The sequence below is a fragment of the Sapajus apella genome, unplaced genomic scaffold (genome assembly GCF_009761245.1).
Source record: "Sapajus apella isolate SASKATOON/1434 unplaced genomic scaffold, GSC_monkey_1.0 scaffold55, whole genome shotgun sequence".
NCBI classification, from domain to species: Eukaryota; Metazoa; Chordata; class Mammalia; order Primates; family Cebidae; genus Sapajus; species Sapajus apella.
Genome location: NW_022436995.1, coordinates 3,350,501 through 3,366,807, shown reverse-complemented (window position 1 = coordinate 3,366,807; position 16,307 = coordinate 3,350,501). Strand labels below are relative to the sequence as shown.

The 16,307-nt window shown below is 38.4% G+C and overlaps 1 protein-coding gene across 3 annotated transcripts in view; it reads left to right on the top strand.

Annotated features, from left to right (window-relative positions):
• The window catches only part of MDGA2 (MAM domain containing glycosylphosphatidylinositol anchor 2), an 863,364-nt gene that overhangs the window by 523,592 nt on the left and 323,465 nt on the right, over positions 1–16,307 (top strand). For all 3 annotated transcript variants that reach the window (XM_032244515.1, XM_032244514.1, XM_032244516.1), the window contains one exon: positions 15,069–15,265. In XM_032244515.1, coding sequence (XP_032100406.1) covers positions 15,069–15,265 — 197 coding nt within the window. The remainder of the gene's footprint in view (positions 1–15,068; positions 15,266–16,307) is intronic.

The window sequence follows — 16,307 nt, the reverse complement described above, 5'->3', positions numbered from 1 at the left end:
CCACCCGCCTCGGCCTCCCAAAGTGCTGGGATTACAGGCTTGAGCCACCGTGCCCGGCCTAATGTGGTTTTATACAAGAAAATAAAAATACATTCTTATATAACAGAGAAGATAAACCCGAAGTAGATCCTAACGTGAAACTTTAATACATGATAAATTTCAGGTTAACTTGTGGTGGAATGATGGTCAGTGGTGGTGTGGCTACTATATCTCCATCAAAAGAAAATAAAATTAGATCTCTGAGTGACAGCATTCAAAATTCAGTTCTGGATGGAGTAAAGACTTCATCTACAATCTAGGGGAAAACTACCCATACTTGATTATACTTTACCAACAAAAGCTATACAAGAAAAGGCAGTCTTGTTTTATTATATAAAAATTATTTATATGTCTATGAAATGAGATTTACTAAACAAAGTTAATAGAAAATGATCAAAATATTATAATCTATAATGTTCAAAGATTTTTTTTTTAATTTTAAAGAATAACCCAAGATAAAAATATATAAAAGGCCTGAGTAGGCAGTTCAAGGAAGCAAAAGTCTAGAAAACCATCAAATGAAAAACCACTCAAGTTCCCCAGTCATTAGGGAAGTGTAAGTATAAAGTAACAATGAGCTATCACTTCACATAATCAGACCACATAAACATTTGGAAGAGTAAAAAAAACCTGTGATGGCTGAAATTCAGGAAGAATACTCATATGCTTGTGGTGAAATGTACATTCCTTTTAGAAAGCATTCAGGCACAGTCTGATACAACTAGTTACAATTCAGGTTCCCACTTACAATAAATCAGCAGGTTGAAAATACATGTGTAGACAATTAATGGAAATGACTGACTAACTTAGAAAACATTGATGACCGGGGATATTATACAACTATTTTTAAAAAGGAGGGGAAGGATTAGAGCTCTACCTTGGAGGAATTCCCATGAAGTAGTTTCTGTGAGAAAAGTAAGATTTATTTTTAAGTGTTATATTAAGATTCCTATGTACTTCCTCCTCCACGTATACACAACCCCTCCCACTGTCAACTTCCAATACCAGAGTGGCACATTACAATTGATGAACCTGCATTGACACATCATTATCACCCAAGTCCATAATTTACATTAGGCTTCATTCTTAATATTATAAATTATACAGTTTTGGACAATATATCATGACACATATCCACCATTTTAGTACCATACAGAGTAGTTCCACTGCCCTAAAAGCCCTCTGTGCTCTGCCTATTTATCCCTCCTTCCCCACAAATATTGGCAACCACTGGCCTTTTTGCTGTCTCCATTGCTTGCCTTTTCCAGAATGTCATGTATTTGGAATCATATCATGCTGCCTTTACAGATTGGCTTCTTTTACCTGCTGAGATGCATTTAAGATTCCTCCATGTGGACACATGGCTTGAGAGCTCACCTCTTTTCAGCACTGAATAATATTCCATTGTCTGTATGTACTACCTTTTATTTATCAGTTCATCCACTGAAGGACATCTTGGTTGCCTCTAAGTTTGACAATTAGAAATAAAGCTGCTGGCAGGGCGTTGTGGCTCACACATGTAATCCCAGCACTTTGGGAGGCTGAAGCAGGTGGATCACCTGAGGTCAGGAGTTTGAGACCAGCCTGGCCAACATGGTGAAACTCCATCTCTACTAAAAATAAAAAAATTAGCTGGGTAGCTGTAGTCCCAGCTATTTGGGAGGCTGAGGCAGGAGAATCCCTTGAACCTGGAAGGTGGAGATTGCAGTGAGCTGAGATTGCACCACTGCACTCCAGCCTGGGCCTCAGAGTGGGACTCTGCATCTCAAAAAACAAAACAAAACGCTTTTCTCCAGAATGATATGCAAAACCATCAGGATAATATTAGCAAAGGGATACACAACATGTAGTTGCATATATTTAAAAAAAATGTATTGAAGATGCAATGGGTTTTAATTTGTTTGAGTAAATGAGTGAAAGCAAAATTTCACATTAGAATGAATAAATCTATGTTTTATAGATAGCCTCACTCTTAGAAATGTCACATTTGGGGAAGTTGGCTATAAGTATTTGTTTTGTCTTTTATTTTGTATGTTCAAATAAGATTTCCCATTGTTCCAAAATTGCTATGTAGGAAAGATAAAAAACATTTCTTGTTACCAGTATTTGCACAAAATTTCCTGTTGATTTATCAAAGAAAACAATGCTTTTGAATTGCTATCTGCAGAAAAAACTACAAATCGTTGATATTGATGCTTTGTTCTTAATTATTGATGTCTAACAATGATTTAATTCTCTTTTGTGTAGCTTCACAGTAACAGTTTCATTCAGGCTATGGCAGTTGACACACATATACATATAATTAGCATTATCTATTGTTATGAGCTATCACTCATATAGTGCATTCATACTGTAGTTATTTTGGTAATATAAATTCTTGTTCATAAAATGAAAAAATATACTTTTCTAGCTTTTGTGCCTTTAGGTGTATTGAGTAGTTATTTTCCTTAAGGAACCACATTTATATATCTTCTCTATAGGATTTTTAAGATTTCTGGAAGTTTTCAGAGAAAAAGATGACATCCAATATAGTTTTTAGTGTGTCTTTGTCATCTGGGTTTTCAGATTCATTTGGTTTAATTCAAAGATTAAAGACAGAAAAATTGGACCAAATGGTGGAATAAACCCCTGTGGAAGACATGCTTCTGCTGTGATTATTTTTGAGATTAATTGATTCTTTAACTTGTAGCTATACCCTGTGACTTTAGTCACAGTTAATAACTGATTAATCATAAGCATATGGATTAATTGTACCAGTGCATGCAGCGGGGTGGGTTCGCTTGCTTATGTAACTGGAGAAACTTAAGTGGAAGTGGAGAGTGGACTAAACAAATGCTTCCATAATTCAGTGAACTACGCTCAAATGAAGCTATTTAGTGTGTAATAACTGACTTTGGGTTTTTAAAGGCTAAGAAAGTGTGTGCTTTAATGTAAATATTGGGAGGAGTCAAAAATAATTTTAAGTTTTCTAGCTTAGAATCCTAGGAGCTTAAATGAAAACCTTCTGAAAAATAGGTACACGCAACTGATAAACTAAATCTTGGCTGGGCACAGTGGCTCACGCCTATAATCCCAGCACTTTAGGAGGCTGAGGCAGGCAGATCTCTTGAGGTTAGGAGTTTGTGACCAGCCTGTCCAGCATGGTGGCCACCTCCACTAAAAGTAAAAATTAACTGAGCGTGGTGGCGTGCATCTGTTATCCCACCTACTAAGGTGGCTGACGCACAAGAATCACTTGAACCTTGGACACAGAGGTTGCCGTGAGCCAAGATCATGCCACTGTACTCCGGCCTGGCTGACAGAGACTCTGTCTCAAAAAAAGCAATCTTTAGTTGTAAAAAATCATATTAAAAATGTCTCAAGACCCTTGGGGTGTCACTTTGCCAGCTGGAAACCTCTGTGGCCAGTGGCACCTTTACCCAAGTTTTGCTCAGGCTCATTGGGTTTGTTTTGCCCACTTGGCCTGGCAGGCTGCACTCAGCTTGTGCTACCAGCCTGGATCTCACACCTGCCAAGGGTGAGCCAAGCGTGGAATGGTGAGGGATATGTGAGTGACCACAGGATCTGGCCACTATGCACAGCCAGGCATGCCAGCTGTGGTGGGGTGGGCAGCTCCATTGGCTCCCTGCCAGGCCACAGCTGGACCAGGCATCCTCCAAGCAGCTTTCACTGCAGATACTGGGTAACGTCATGGTGCCCACATTCTTGGAGACTCAAGGAAGTACAGAGTCCTAAAGTGAATGTCACAGCTCTGGCACGGGGAGCTCCTAGGTCTGGGTTCCCCAAAGGACCATGGCTCATCTCTGTTTCTGTCTTCTCTCTTTTCATCACCAGCAATGTGGCAAGCAAGGAGACATGTTTCAGCCCTGTTTGTGTTAAAGTTTTTTCAGTCTTACCATTTAGAAGGTCCCAAGTTCTTGTCTCATATCCAGGAAGAATGAGGTACATGGACAACTACAGGTGTGAGCAAGAAGAGGAACTTTATTGAGCTATAGTACAGGTCTCCGGAGACCTGAAGTGGGTGGCTCCTTTTGCAGGCAGGTCATCCCAGGGTCTGTATAGCCCTCAGAGACTTAGAGTGGGTAGCTCCTATCTGCAGGCAGGTTGTCATGATGAACATACAGTTGTCAGTGGAGAGGAGACCCCCAGAGTGCATAGCTCTTTTCCCCAATTAGTTCATCCCATTGTCTGTCCTAGTCAGGCCGAGTCTGGAATTTTAATGGGCTTCAAAGGGGAGGAAGTAGGTGCTAATTGGTCCATGGGAAGCCATGGGCAAGACTGGGAAAAGCACCGTAAGTTCTCACTCTGGTAGAGGGAATTGGCAGCCTGGTTTCCATGCTACAGAGTCCGTGGTTTTAAGGTGGGGTTTTACAGGGGTCCTGCTCCTGTCTGTCCAGGAGCCTATCTTTCTCAAGCCCAGGCTGTTCACGCTAAGGGGTGCCTGCAGGCTGGTGCCAAGTGGCCTTAAGTCCCATCTTGGCCTCTCTATTGTACTTGTCAGCACCCAAAGTCCAGAGGTGGGTGAAGCAGTAGGAGGCTGGTGTGTCAGTGCTGCTCCTAGCATGCACACACCAGGCCTGGTCATGATGGCACCTGGGCTGGACCACAACTTTGCTCCAAAATTGGGAGCTGGGAGCCAGGAGAGGCCAGGCAGTGGAAGCAGGTACTTCCAAGCATGCAGGCGCAGGGGGCTTCACGGGCGGAGAGCACAGGCATGTCTGGGTCCCTTGCTGTGGCTGGGTGACTGCAGCTGCGCCTGGGTTCACAGGGCTCCCATCCCACCAACTTGAAAGGGGGTGAGACTGCTGCTTGTTCCCGGCTCCCACAGGCTCCACGGAGTGCACAGCCCTTGCCACATCTCCCCCACTGCGGCCATGTCTTTGCAGCAGCCACTCCAGATGGGCCACTGCTGACATCGAAAATATACCACTGCCATCAAAAGTAAAATAATAGTTTACTAAATATAGTGACTTCAAACATTGGGCATTTTCTAAAGTTCCTTATGTTTTATTTTATCCTAGGAATTTAGATGTACTCAGCCTAAGGAAAAACAAGTTCTCTCAGCTCAACGAAAAACAAAACAGTAACAAAACAAAACAAGACTCTCTTGATACATGTTGTCCTCTACTCTCTCTCTTTTTTTTTTGTCAGAGCCACATTTCTTGAAGGGATTATAACCATTAATCTCTCCATGTTTTTACTTGACTTTCTCCATGTTTTACTTGACTCTGTAAAGTACAGGAAAATGCTAGACCCATCACTCCACGGACATAACCCTGGCAAAGGTCTATTACTAGCCAAATTTGGTGACCTATTACTAGCCAAATTTAAAGTCACTTTTTAGTTTTGTTGTCTTTTCACCACTTACTCAGCTCTCCAACCTCTCCATGTGTGGAAGTGCTATTTATTTGCCATTGATTTGTTTTGACCCTAACTCTCCTTCTCTTTCATCACTTTTTCCTTAGTCTTTTACAAATCCCTCTTGCCCAACTGTGTGTGTGTGTGTGTGTGTGTGTGTGTGTGTGTGTGTGTGTGCATGCGCAAGCATGCTGCCCAGGCCTCTCTCACTGATCCTTCCCTTTTTCCATTCTCCATACTCCTTAAGTGGTCCATTCCCCTCCATAGCATACTGATGACTCCCAAATCCACATCTGTAGCCCAGATTTATTCTGGCTCTAGGTCGCGTGCATTGCAACTAGAGGAGCGAGTCACATGATCCAAACAGGACTCATCAACTCTCTTACATTTCACAACTCCCATCCCACCCCACCCACAGCCCGGTAAAGTTCTCTCTTTATATTTCATGTTTCAGTTAGTGCCCTATCTACCCAGCTGCCAAAGCCAAGTCCTTAGAGACCTTTTTAAACTCCCACCTTTTGCCCAGCCCTGTTTCTAATCTCTCACCCAGTTCAGTTTACTTAAGCCTCCTCTCCACGCCTATTATAACCCTTATTTCAAAGCCCCTGTCATTGTTCATCTCAGTTGTTACCGCCACCTTCTTGCTGATCTTCTTACCATTCTTTTTGCTACCTCCAAATCTCTTCTCCAGAAAGAGCCAGGATGATCTTTCTAAAGCAAAAGCTTGGCCAAAATAGTAATATAATGAAATCGATTTTCTTTAGCATACATGGTGCTGCTAAGGATTTGGTGCATTTTTGTCTCTCAAACATCATACCAAATTACGATTCCCCAACATCCAGGAATCTTTCCTAGCTTTGCTGGATATCTGATATTGACTCTGATATCTCAGAACTTTATATGTGCTACTTCCTACTCTTCACAGGTATACATTACTATATACATGTGAAGAATTTTGACCTGTTTAATAAAAATCATATGCTGTTTACTTAAAATAACATTTTTAAATTATTTAATATATTACCTAACATAGTCTCTTCATAATTTAGGATTTATTTCAGGCATCATCTTTTCAGGAAGCCTTTATTATTCTTTGCAGAAAGAAATAGTTGTCTGTATTTGGCTTGCATCTCTGTAGGATCATTTACTTGTGTTTTTTTCATCTTACTCATTTATTTTTCTTTTTTGGCTCATAAATTGTAGGCTACTTGTTAACTGAATGATTTATCTAATGCTTAGCATATTGTAGACATGTAAGATATGAATGAAAACGAACATAAACATTTTATATTAAAACATATTTGATGATAATACTCATCCTGTTACATATATACTGGCAAATTAATTTCTGAAACGTGACTTCTTAGGACGTTAAAAGAGATGAGGTTTCTTTAAAAATGAAATTACTTGGCATATGTGAGGTTTCTTCCAAAAAATCCTGGCCCAAAATAGGTATTCAATAAATATTTGGTATATCACTCATTTGTACATCATGTCCTGAACACCTATATGTTGAGATTAATAGAAACTCAAAAAACCATTGGAAGTTAAAACTGGGAAAGTAGATAATTCTTATAGGTGTTCAAAGAAAAACTGGAAAAATTCAAATTGTCTTGGAACATTTCTCTTACCATTACATCAAAACCGATGTCAAATTTTTCATAGCACAAATTCTTTGGGTAGACAGTTGCTTCTAGAGTTAAGAAGAACAGCATATATTATTATATATTAATTTTCTTAAACTGATTTTAATCTACCAGTGTTTGGCATATTTAATCAGCCAAAAAAAAGTTTAAAGAAAATTAGTTATAAAGGGGTACCTATCACATTTAAGTGAAAAAACAAGATATTTTTAGATTATTATGATATATGTATCAGTTGTATTTCTGAAAACTGACATTGACTATATTCATGACAGATTAATCTTCTATGTTAATTTATTAGATTATTATTGAGTATGCCTATTATATTGGTTTTCAAGTATGAGTCCTATAAACATATAAATATATTTTAAAGGAAACCACATTAGTTATGTTATGGAAATATATTTAAAATATTCATATATCAAATAATGTACTCAATTATTTACATTACTGTATACATCTGAAGAATTTTGGCCCCTGTTTAATAATAAAAATCATATGCTCTTTACTTAAAATAACATTTTGTAGTTATTTCATATATCACATTTGAATTTCACACATATAGTCTATTAAATTAAAATGTTTATTTTAAAGAGAATAAATATAAATAATAGAAAATAGTTAAATGTGGTTATGTAATATCGTCAGAGGCATAAAGTATGAAAATTGACTGTTGAATAAATATAGAGACAGATTTTATGCTCCCTGAACTACATTTATAAGCTAGAGAAAATTATGCATTTTTAGTAGAGATGGGATTTTACCATGTTGAAAGGCTGGTCTTGAATTCCCTACCTCAGATTGTCACGGCTCACTGCAAACTCCACCTCCTTGGTTGAAGTGATTCTTGTGCCTCAGCCTTCTGAGTAGCTGTGATTACAGGCGTGTGCCACCATGCCCGGCTAATTTTTGAATTTTTAGTTGAGATGGGGTTTCACCATGTTGGTGAGGCTGGTCTTGAATTCCCTACCTCAGGTGATCCACCCACCTTGGCCTTCCAAAGTGCTGAGATTACAAGCATGAGCCACTGCGTCCAGTCAACTATTGATAGCTCTTGATCACGATAGTGGGAACTTGTTAAAAACATCACCTGTGATAAACAAGGATACATATTGATGAAAGGTAATACGTATTACCTGTGAGTTCAACATTTCAGGCTTCTAGGGAATTTAGAGGAAAGTAATAATTATAAGGACAATGGAATCAGCTAGGTTCTGCTGGGTTCCTTTTATGCAATGGAGAAAAAAATGACAGGTTGAGTGTAATTAATCATCATTTGACAGTGATATGAGAGCATAAGACCTCTTTGGCAAAATGCAGAGATTCTTCTGCAGTCAGAGATCATAAAATCTGATAATAAGGCTTAGGACTTATTTAAAAGTATAACAGAATTTCAAGAGGCCTGCATCCTCAGCTACGCCAGAGTCTTGAACCCTGGTTGGGAACAGGGGGAATCTTGTAGGGGGTTTATGGGCTGGGTTTATAGACTCCACAACTTTACGCCTCAAAATTTCCTAAACCATTTGGACCTACAGAAGTTGCCTGTTCTTCCCTGTTAGAGGCAGTGATTTCCATCTTGAAGATGATGCAGAAACTTCTTCCCTTGGGGGTCCATACACCCACTCTTAGGATATAACCCCACCTCCATTCTGGCCACCAGATTCGTATAAGGCCAATAGATAATATTACTTGGCTATGGAAATGTTGGGCTTCTAAGAGAGGAAAATGATTATGCTTCAACTTAGCTGTAGACTAAGCCAGCAGTTAGGAAGCATGTATGGAGCTAGATTCTGAGCTTGCTGGCTGAGATGGGTTGGAGAATATGACACTGAATAAAATTGAGGGCAGAAAATAAGGTCAAGTGAAGATAGTGACACAGATTATTGATAAGGGAACATTCTGATATAAGATTTAACACTTAGACAAGGACGACAGGAAGTAGTGTTAGACACTGCTAGCATGTCTCTTGGAAGCTTGTGGAAAGGAATGGTCTCCACTAAATAAAGTATGAATGCCAAAACTGCTGTACAGACAGTGAAAAAAGGACCAAATAATTCAGAGATGGGGGATTGCTAAAGTGAATATGTCAGCTAAGGTCCAGAAATATCACCAGGTCACTCTTCTTTATGAAGGCTTGGAAGACACCTCATTGACTAAAGCAATAAGAATGTGCTGATGACTGAGACACAAGCATCATTAAGAAACTCAGTGGTGACTGTCCTCTGTAGGCAAATGTTGATAACAGTAGATGCTATTATAGAATTGGCCTCTCTCATAACAGTGAGGATGACAGGTCTTCAAAATAATAGAGGCTTGATGGTAGTTCTTAGTTGCCACAAGAAAAGTAGGTCTTGACTCAATGCACACTCCACCTCCCAGGTTCAAGCAATTCTCTTGCCTCAGCCTCCCAAGTACCTAGGACTACAGGTGCCTGCCACCATGCCCAGCTAATTTGTATTTTTGGTAGAGGTAGGGTGTCACCATGTTGGCCAGGCTGGTCTTGAACTCCTAACCTCAAATGATTCACCCACCTCAGCTCCCAAAGTGCTGGGATTGCAGGCATGAGCCACCATGCCCAGCCAGGCACACATAACTTAACGAACAGCTAGTTCAAATATACCCAAAACTCCAGATTCACGGCTATGGAGATAGTTAACAGAACACAGTGTCTCTAGGGGAAAATCAGTGGACTGTGAACAAACAATTGCACAATCTACACAATTAAATTTAAAATAGGTGAATAAGAGTCTATATATGGATGCCTAATAAAAAGCCATGACTTCCTGTCCAATATCTGTACCTGAGGCAGTTTTCAGACATTGACTTCATTCACTAAAGACTGAATCACCAGAAAGAAACCCGAAACACCATAGCAAATGTATATGGTAATTATTCTCTCAGTTCTTTCTACTAAAAACCTACATCCATTTACTTGCACATAAGTTAAGAAAAAGGGACTCCTGAGATAATGTGATACTTTGAGAAATGTCCTACATAGGATACAAATTGACCTGGATATCTGGCATTCTGGAGTGGGCACATTGCCATGGATTATCTGGTCATATCATGTACTACATCAACTGAAATTGCCAACTTAATAGAATGAGAGAATGGTGTTTTAGAGAGGACAATTGAGTCTTGTAGAGAAAATATCCAGTAAGGAGTGGGTGCTACCCTCCAGGAAGCAGTTAAACTCTAAGTCAATGACCATTATTATATGCTTCTTTTTCTCCATATAGAATACATAGGTCCAAGAACCAAGAAGTGACCTCACTATCATCACATCCAGTGACCCTCTGGGGGAATGATTTCTTTCCCGCAACTCTGGGCTCTGCCAGTTGAGAGGCCCCAGTTCCCAGAAAGAGAAAAAGCTTCTATTAAATGACATAGCAAGAATCCTATTAATTTTTAAGCCATGGCAGCAACTCAGTTGCTTCCGGCTTCTGTGTCAGCAAACAGAAGAGGAGTGACTATCCTGTTGGGAGTGAGCAGCCTATATGAGGCTGTTGGTAGGACTGTTGTTACATAGTGAGGCAGTGAACACTATGTTTGATACCCAGTTCATGCAGTGAGTCATTTCTGTCGAATTCATTCCTGTTTAGACATTTCTAAACATGAATGCTCTGCTAGGCATTCTCTTGTTCAATTTTGATCATAAATAGACAAGTACAATAGCCTTGGTTTGACAAGGATGTAATGATCAAGGACTTAAATTTGACAGAATTTTAGTAATGCAACTAAAGGTAAGCTACCTTCATCAAAAGATGTACAAGCCCAGAGTGAGCGGATTCTTGAATGGCAATAGTAGGAGATGATGGATATAGTCCTACTATAGTTCCTTTTGAATGTTTTCCCAGAAAGAGACTACAGTAACTGGAGTCTTGGAGAAGATTTTCCTGGATGGATTTATTGCACTTACCCACACCTAGCAAGTAGATCTGAGTGGATACTACAGTGCCCCAGTCAGATGCCTTCCTCAGGACTGTAGCACTCATTCCTCCTGCTGCTGAGAGTATTACCAGATAATTGCCATCAGCTAAAATTACCCTGTCTAGAAATAAGCCAAACGGATCAGGCCCTACCAAGGTTATGTCTGCTAGTGAGGAGTAGCACAAATTGAATGACCCGTTGACAGGGGAGGGGAGGGTGTATAAAGTCTTAGCCCCCCTTAGCCTCAGGGCAGGGCAGCTTTGAGGGGATATCACAGCTCAGAAAGTTCTACAAAGCTACTGAGTCCTGCAACTGTACTGTAGTTTAACCCTCCCCTTGATCAACCCCACTTCTTTTACTCTCTCATGTGTTGATCTATAAGGTACTTCCCAGAACCATTTGTGCACACACGTCTCTGAATCTGTTTTCTCAGACAAATGTCCTAAATCAAATGCAAATATTCAGTATGTATTTAGTAATATAAGGAATATATATTAAAATAGATTTAAGTGATATGTGTGTGTAAATTAAATTCTGTGTATATATATCTACCCATGTGCATACACGTAGGCACACACACATGTATAATCTCCCTTAAAATTATAGATTTTTAGCTGTGCTATTGTTTTACTTGTATAAAACAAATCTTGTTTTGGCATGTTGTTTTAAAATCTGAAATGCAAGGAAACACTTCAAAATTTCTAAACATGAATGAATTCAACAGATAGCCAATACTATAAGCCATTGTCACAAAATTAGAATCTTAAAAACCAATTACGCAGAAGTCATTCAGACCAGGGAAAAGCAGGTCTGATCTATTCCAGACTGAGTCTGTTGACACCACCACGTAACAAGAAAAGAGCTAGGGATACATCAATAAATGGATGTTGGAAAGCACAGCCCTATCAACAGTTTGGAACTCACCATTGTTACACTGTTTACCGTCCAATTCTGTTTTGTTCCTGACCTTTCTGAATTCAGAATTTAATTTTTATAACATATACAGCTCATAACTTCCAAAAATGAGCCTGTGACTAAAAGAAGTTATGTTCTGAACAAGAAAAAATAAATGGTTTACAGTTGAATCAGAATGCTTTTTTCAAGTCACTAAGGCTAAATTCAATTAATATATATATATATATGATATATGTGAAAGGCTAATTACCAAATTAGTGAATATTTGATAGATTTTTTAAAACCTCCAGACATTTCATAATAATGATGCTGGTGTCCCTAAATATCGCAACTTAATAAAACCAGACAGCATATATCATTGCAGCTAATAGAGTGAATTTAAATGGAAAGTTCCTTTAAACTTTACCAAAAAGCAGCAGTTGTTCTGTAAATTTACACTACTAAAATTAGAGGCCTTTGAGGTAGCTGTGAAAGTATTCTAATGTTGGAAGAAAAAAAATCCTCAGAATGTTGCAAAACTAGAAATCAAAGTAGGACTGTCAAGCGATTCACATTTGAAAGAAAAAAAAACTTTTTAAAAAAATCGCAAAAATTTTGGATTCTGTTCTTTACTTTGATTCTCTAGGTTAGCTATTACTTCACTACTTTTGTTGGCTTTTTATTATGTTAACACATCAGAAAGAGTCTTTTCTAAGGAACAATGCCTTTTAAATATTTAGGGTAGCATATGCTCACACAGTTCAGTATTCTTATGCCCATATAAATACTGTAGGTTATTTTCAGGCCTTTGTAAAAATTTTTGTCATATAGAAGCATTTGATAGTCTGAACAATGGGCAAGTGGCATTTTACCTATTTATAGTAGTAGTTGAGTGTATTATGAATTGGTGAAATAAAACAGCATAGAATCAATAGGAGTTTAAATGAGACTCCAGTAATGAATAATGATAGTGATAATATTATTAATAATAGAAATAGGTAACTTTTATTAAGCACTCATTAAAAGTAATAGCAAAAACTGAAATTACTTTTGCACCACCTTAGTGTTTTGTGTGCAGGGCTTGGTGGACTATCTCATTTAATCCTTCGACAGCCTAAATAATATGGTATCATTATTATTCTGATTTGCTGACAAGGAAACTGAAGACCCCAAAGTTAAGTAACCCTTCTTGGTTATGATTAAAAGGTGGTAATGAACACAGCAGGTTTCACATCATACTTAAAGTATATACTAAGTTTATACTAGCACAGGGAACTAAGAGCTTGTTGCTTTAAGGCAAGTACATTGTTAAAATTTATTTTTCTCTTAAGAACCTGGACTATGCCATATCCGGCATATTATAGTCCATTAGCCAAACCTGGTTGAAGAGTGCCTGCATTTATAAATCGAGTTTTACTGGAACTCAGCAACATTTATCATTAATTTACCTATTGTCTTTGGCTGCTTTCACACTGCAATGGTAGCAATGAGTAGTTGAGACAGTAATCATTTGATCCACAAAGCCCAAGGTATTTATGCATTTTTCAGAAAATGCTGAACCTCTACTGTGTAGTCTTTCTTTAGGATACATGCAAAAGGGCACATATTTAGTTCCAATATCCAGTAATTGAATTTGGATTGCCTTTTAATAATGCCAATAATGCCTTCTTTTAGCACTCTTGAAATTAACAGATATGATCTGGAATATGAAATTTGAGATAACATTTAATCCTGTGCAAGGTCATATTTTGGTACTATACATAATTTGCAAACAATTATCTAATAATTTACAAACAATTTTTAATTGTTTTTAATATATAAGTTATAAATAATTGGAAAAAGAAGTATATTCAGACAAAGAGGTCCAGTACAGTAGTTCACGCCTGTAATCCCAGCACTTTGGGAGATCGGAGGTGGGAGGATCACTTGAAGCTAGGAGTTTAAGACCAGCCTAAGCAACATAGCCAGACCCTGTCTGGACAACAAAAAAATTATTCAGGCATGGTGGCACATGCCTGGGCCTCAGCTACTCAGGAGGCTGAGGTAAGGGGATGGCTTGGGTCCAGGAGGTTGAGGATGCAGTAAGCTCTGATTCTACCACTGGACTTCAGTCTGGATGACAGAGCACACCCTGTTTCAAAAAAGAAAGAAAGAGTAAGTTGGGCGGCTTGATACTAATTTTTTTGTCACTGAGGTTCATTGTTTTGGTTAAACTCTTGAATTTGAGTGTTTTAAATTTTTATCTGTCTCGTGGAACTATGTTTTATGTGGCTATTGACAAAGAGTTGGAAATACACAGATTGTTTTTACTATATCAACAAATAGAGATACTAATAGACTTCTTACTAGAAACATCTTTGCAAATGAATTCAATAAGCTGAGTGGAAAAAAAAAGAACCTAGTGCTAAGTAATACAGTCAATGAGGAATACATATTTTTGGTTGGGTTGCATATGCACAATACTTTAAAAGTCATATATCTATTGTTGCCAGTGCTTTTGGTGTTTTAGTAGTGAGGTCCTTGCCTATTCCTTTGTCCTGAATGTTTTTGCCTAGGTTTTCTTCTACGGTTTTTATGGTATTAGGTCTTGCGTTTAATCCATCTTTAATCCACCTGGAGTTAATTTTAGTGTAAGGTGCAGGAAGGGGTCCAGTTTCTGCTTTCTACACATTGCTAGCCAGTTTTCCCAACACTATTTATTAAACAGGGAATCCTTTCCCCATTGCTTGTTTTCATCAGGTTTGTCAAAGATCAGATGGTTGTAGATGTGTGGCGTTGCCTCCGAGGCCTCTGTTCTGTGCCATTGGTCTATATCTCTGTTTTGGTACCAGTACCATGCTGTTTTGATTACTGTAGCCTTGACACAAGAGCAGAAAATCAAACACCACATGTTCTCACTCATAGGTGGGTGTTGAACAATGAGAACACATGTACACAGGGAGGGGAGCATCACACACTGGGGTCTGTGGCAGGGAACTAGCGGAGGGACAGCAGGGGGTGGTGAGCCGGGGAGGGATAACATGGGGAGAAATGCCAGATATAGATGATGGGGTGGAAGGCAGCAAACCACATTGCCATGTATGTACCTATGCAACAATCCTGTATGTTCTTCATATGTACCCCAAAACCTAAAATGCAATAAAATACATATTTTTAAAAAGTCATCTAATAACATTGCCATTTGGTTGTTTTTACTACTTCTAGATTTGGATGACCCAGTAGTAACTGTTCATCAAAGTATAGGCGAAGCTAAAGAACAATTTTACTATGAGAGAACAGTGTTCCTCCGGTGCGTTGCCAATTCCAATCCACCTGTTCGGTACAGCTGGAGACGTGGCCAGGAGGTCTTGCTGCAAGGATCTGATAAAGGAGTTGAGATTTATGAACCATTCTTTACCCAGGTATGAATTAAGGTACAGTATTTCCACCCTACTCTGCTAGGATACTTTCCTAATTCAGGCAGCATGAATTCATAGCTATTTGAAAAGATAATTTCTCTATTTTGGCCTTTCAAAACCCAGTATGTGGTTGACTTAAAGATTTAGAGAACTTAAATATAAAGGAAAACTTATTTTAATGTGGTAGTTAAATTTAAAATGTTAAATCTTGAAAACATTTTTTTAGCTTAATATGTCCTAACATACTTTTTTAACCTGTAAGTTTCCCTGTGTTTCACATAGTTATACATTTTGCTGACTGATTTGGGTTTTGGGGAAAATATTTCTCAAAAGGAGAGATTTTGATTTCCCTATTTGCAAGTGGTAAATAAGTGAAGAAACCTATTTGAAATTTATTTGGCTTTAGTTTTAGGAGAGAGATGTCTTTAGTTTCCTTCAATCATACTTGTTTTTGAATTGGTTTAGACATAGAGCTTTAATTATGTTAAAAATGAAAATGTGTCATTAGTCATTAAAGATGGGTTTAATAAAAGTTGAATTCATGTTACACAGAGTAAATGTAATATGAAATATTCTTGTGTAATACATGAAGAGTAAGGCATTAGTAAGTCTTGAGGAAGATATTGAAATTTGTAGGCATATTTATATGCTGTTGTTATAAAGGTTTTTTCATGACTGGAAAGAAGCACAAAACTAAATTAACAATGAAAAAGTTTTAAATTTAAAAAACATGTGGACAAATGTTCAAAAGTGTTGTGACCTTGAAAAATAATTTTAAAATTACATAAATTGGCCGGGTGCGGTGGCTCACTTCTGTAATCCCAGCACTTTGGGGGCTGAGGCAAGTGGATCATGAGGTCAGGAGATCCAGACCATCCTGGATAATATGGTGAAACCCAGGCTCTACTAAAAATACAAAAAATTATCCAGGTGTGGTGGCACATGCCTGTAGTCCCAGTTACTTGTGGGGGAGAGGGAGTGAGACAGGACAACTGCTTGAACCTGGAAGGTGGAGGTTGCAGTGAGCCGAGATTTCACCACTGCA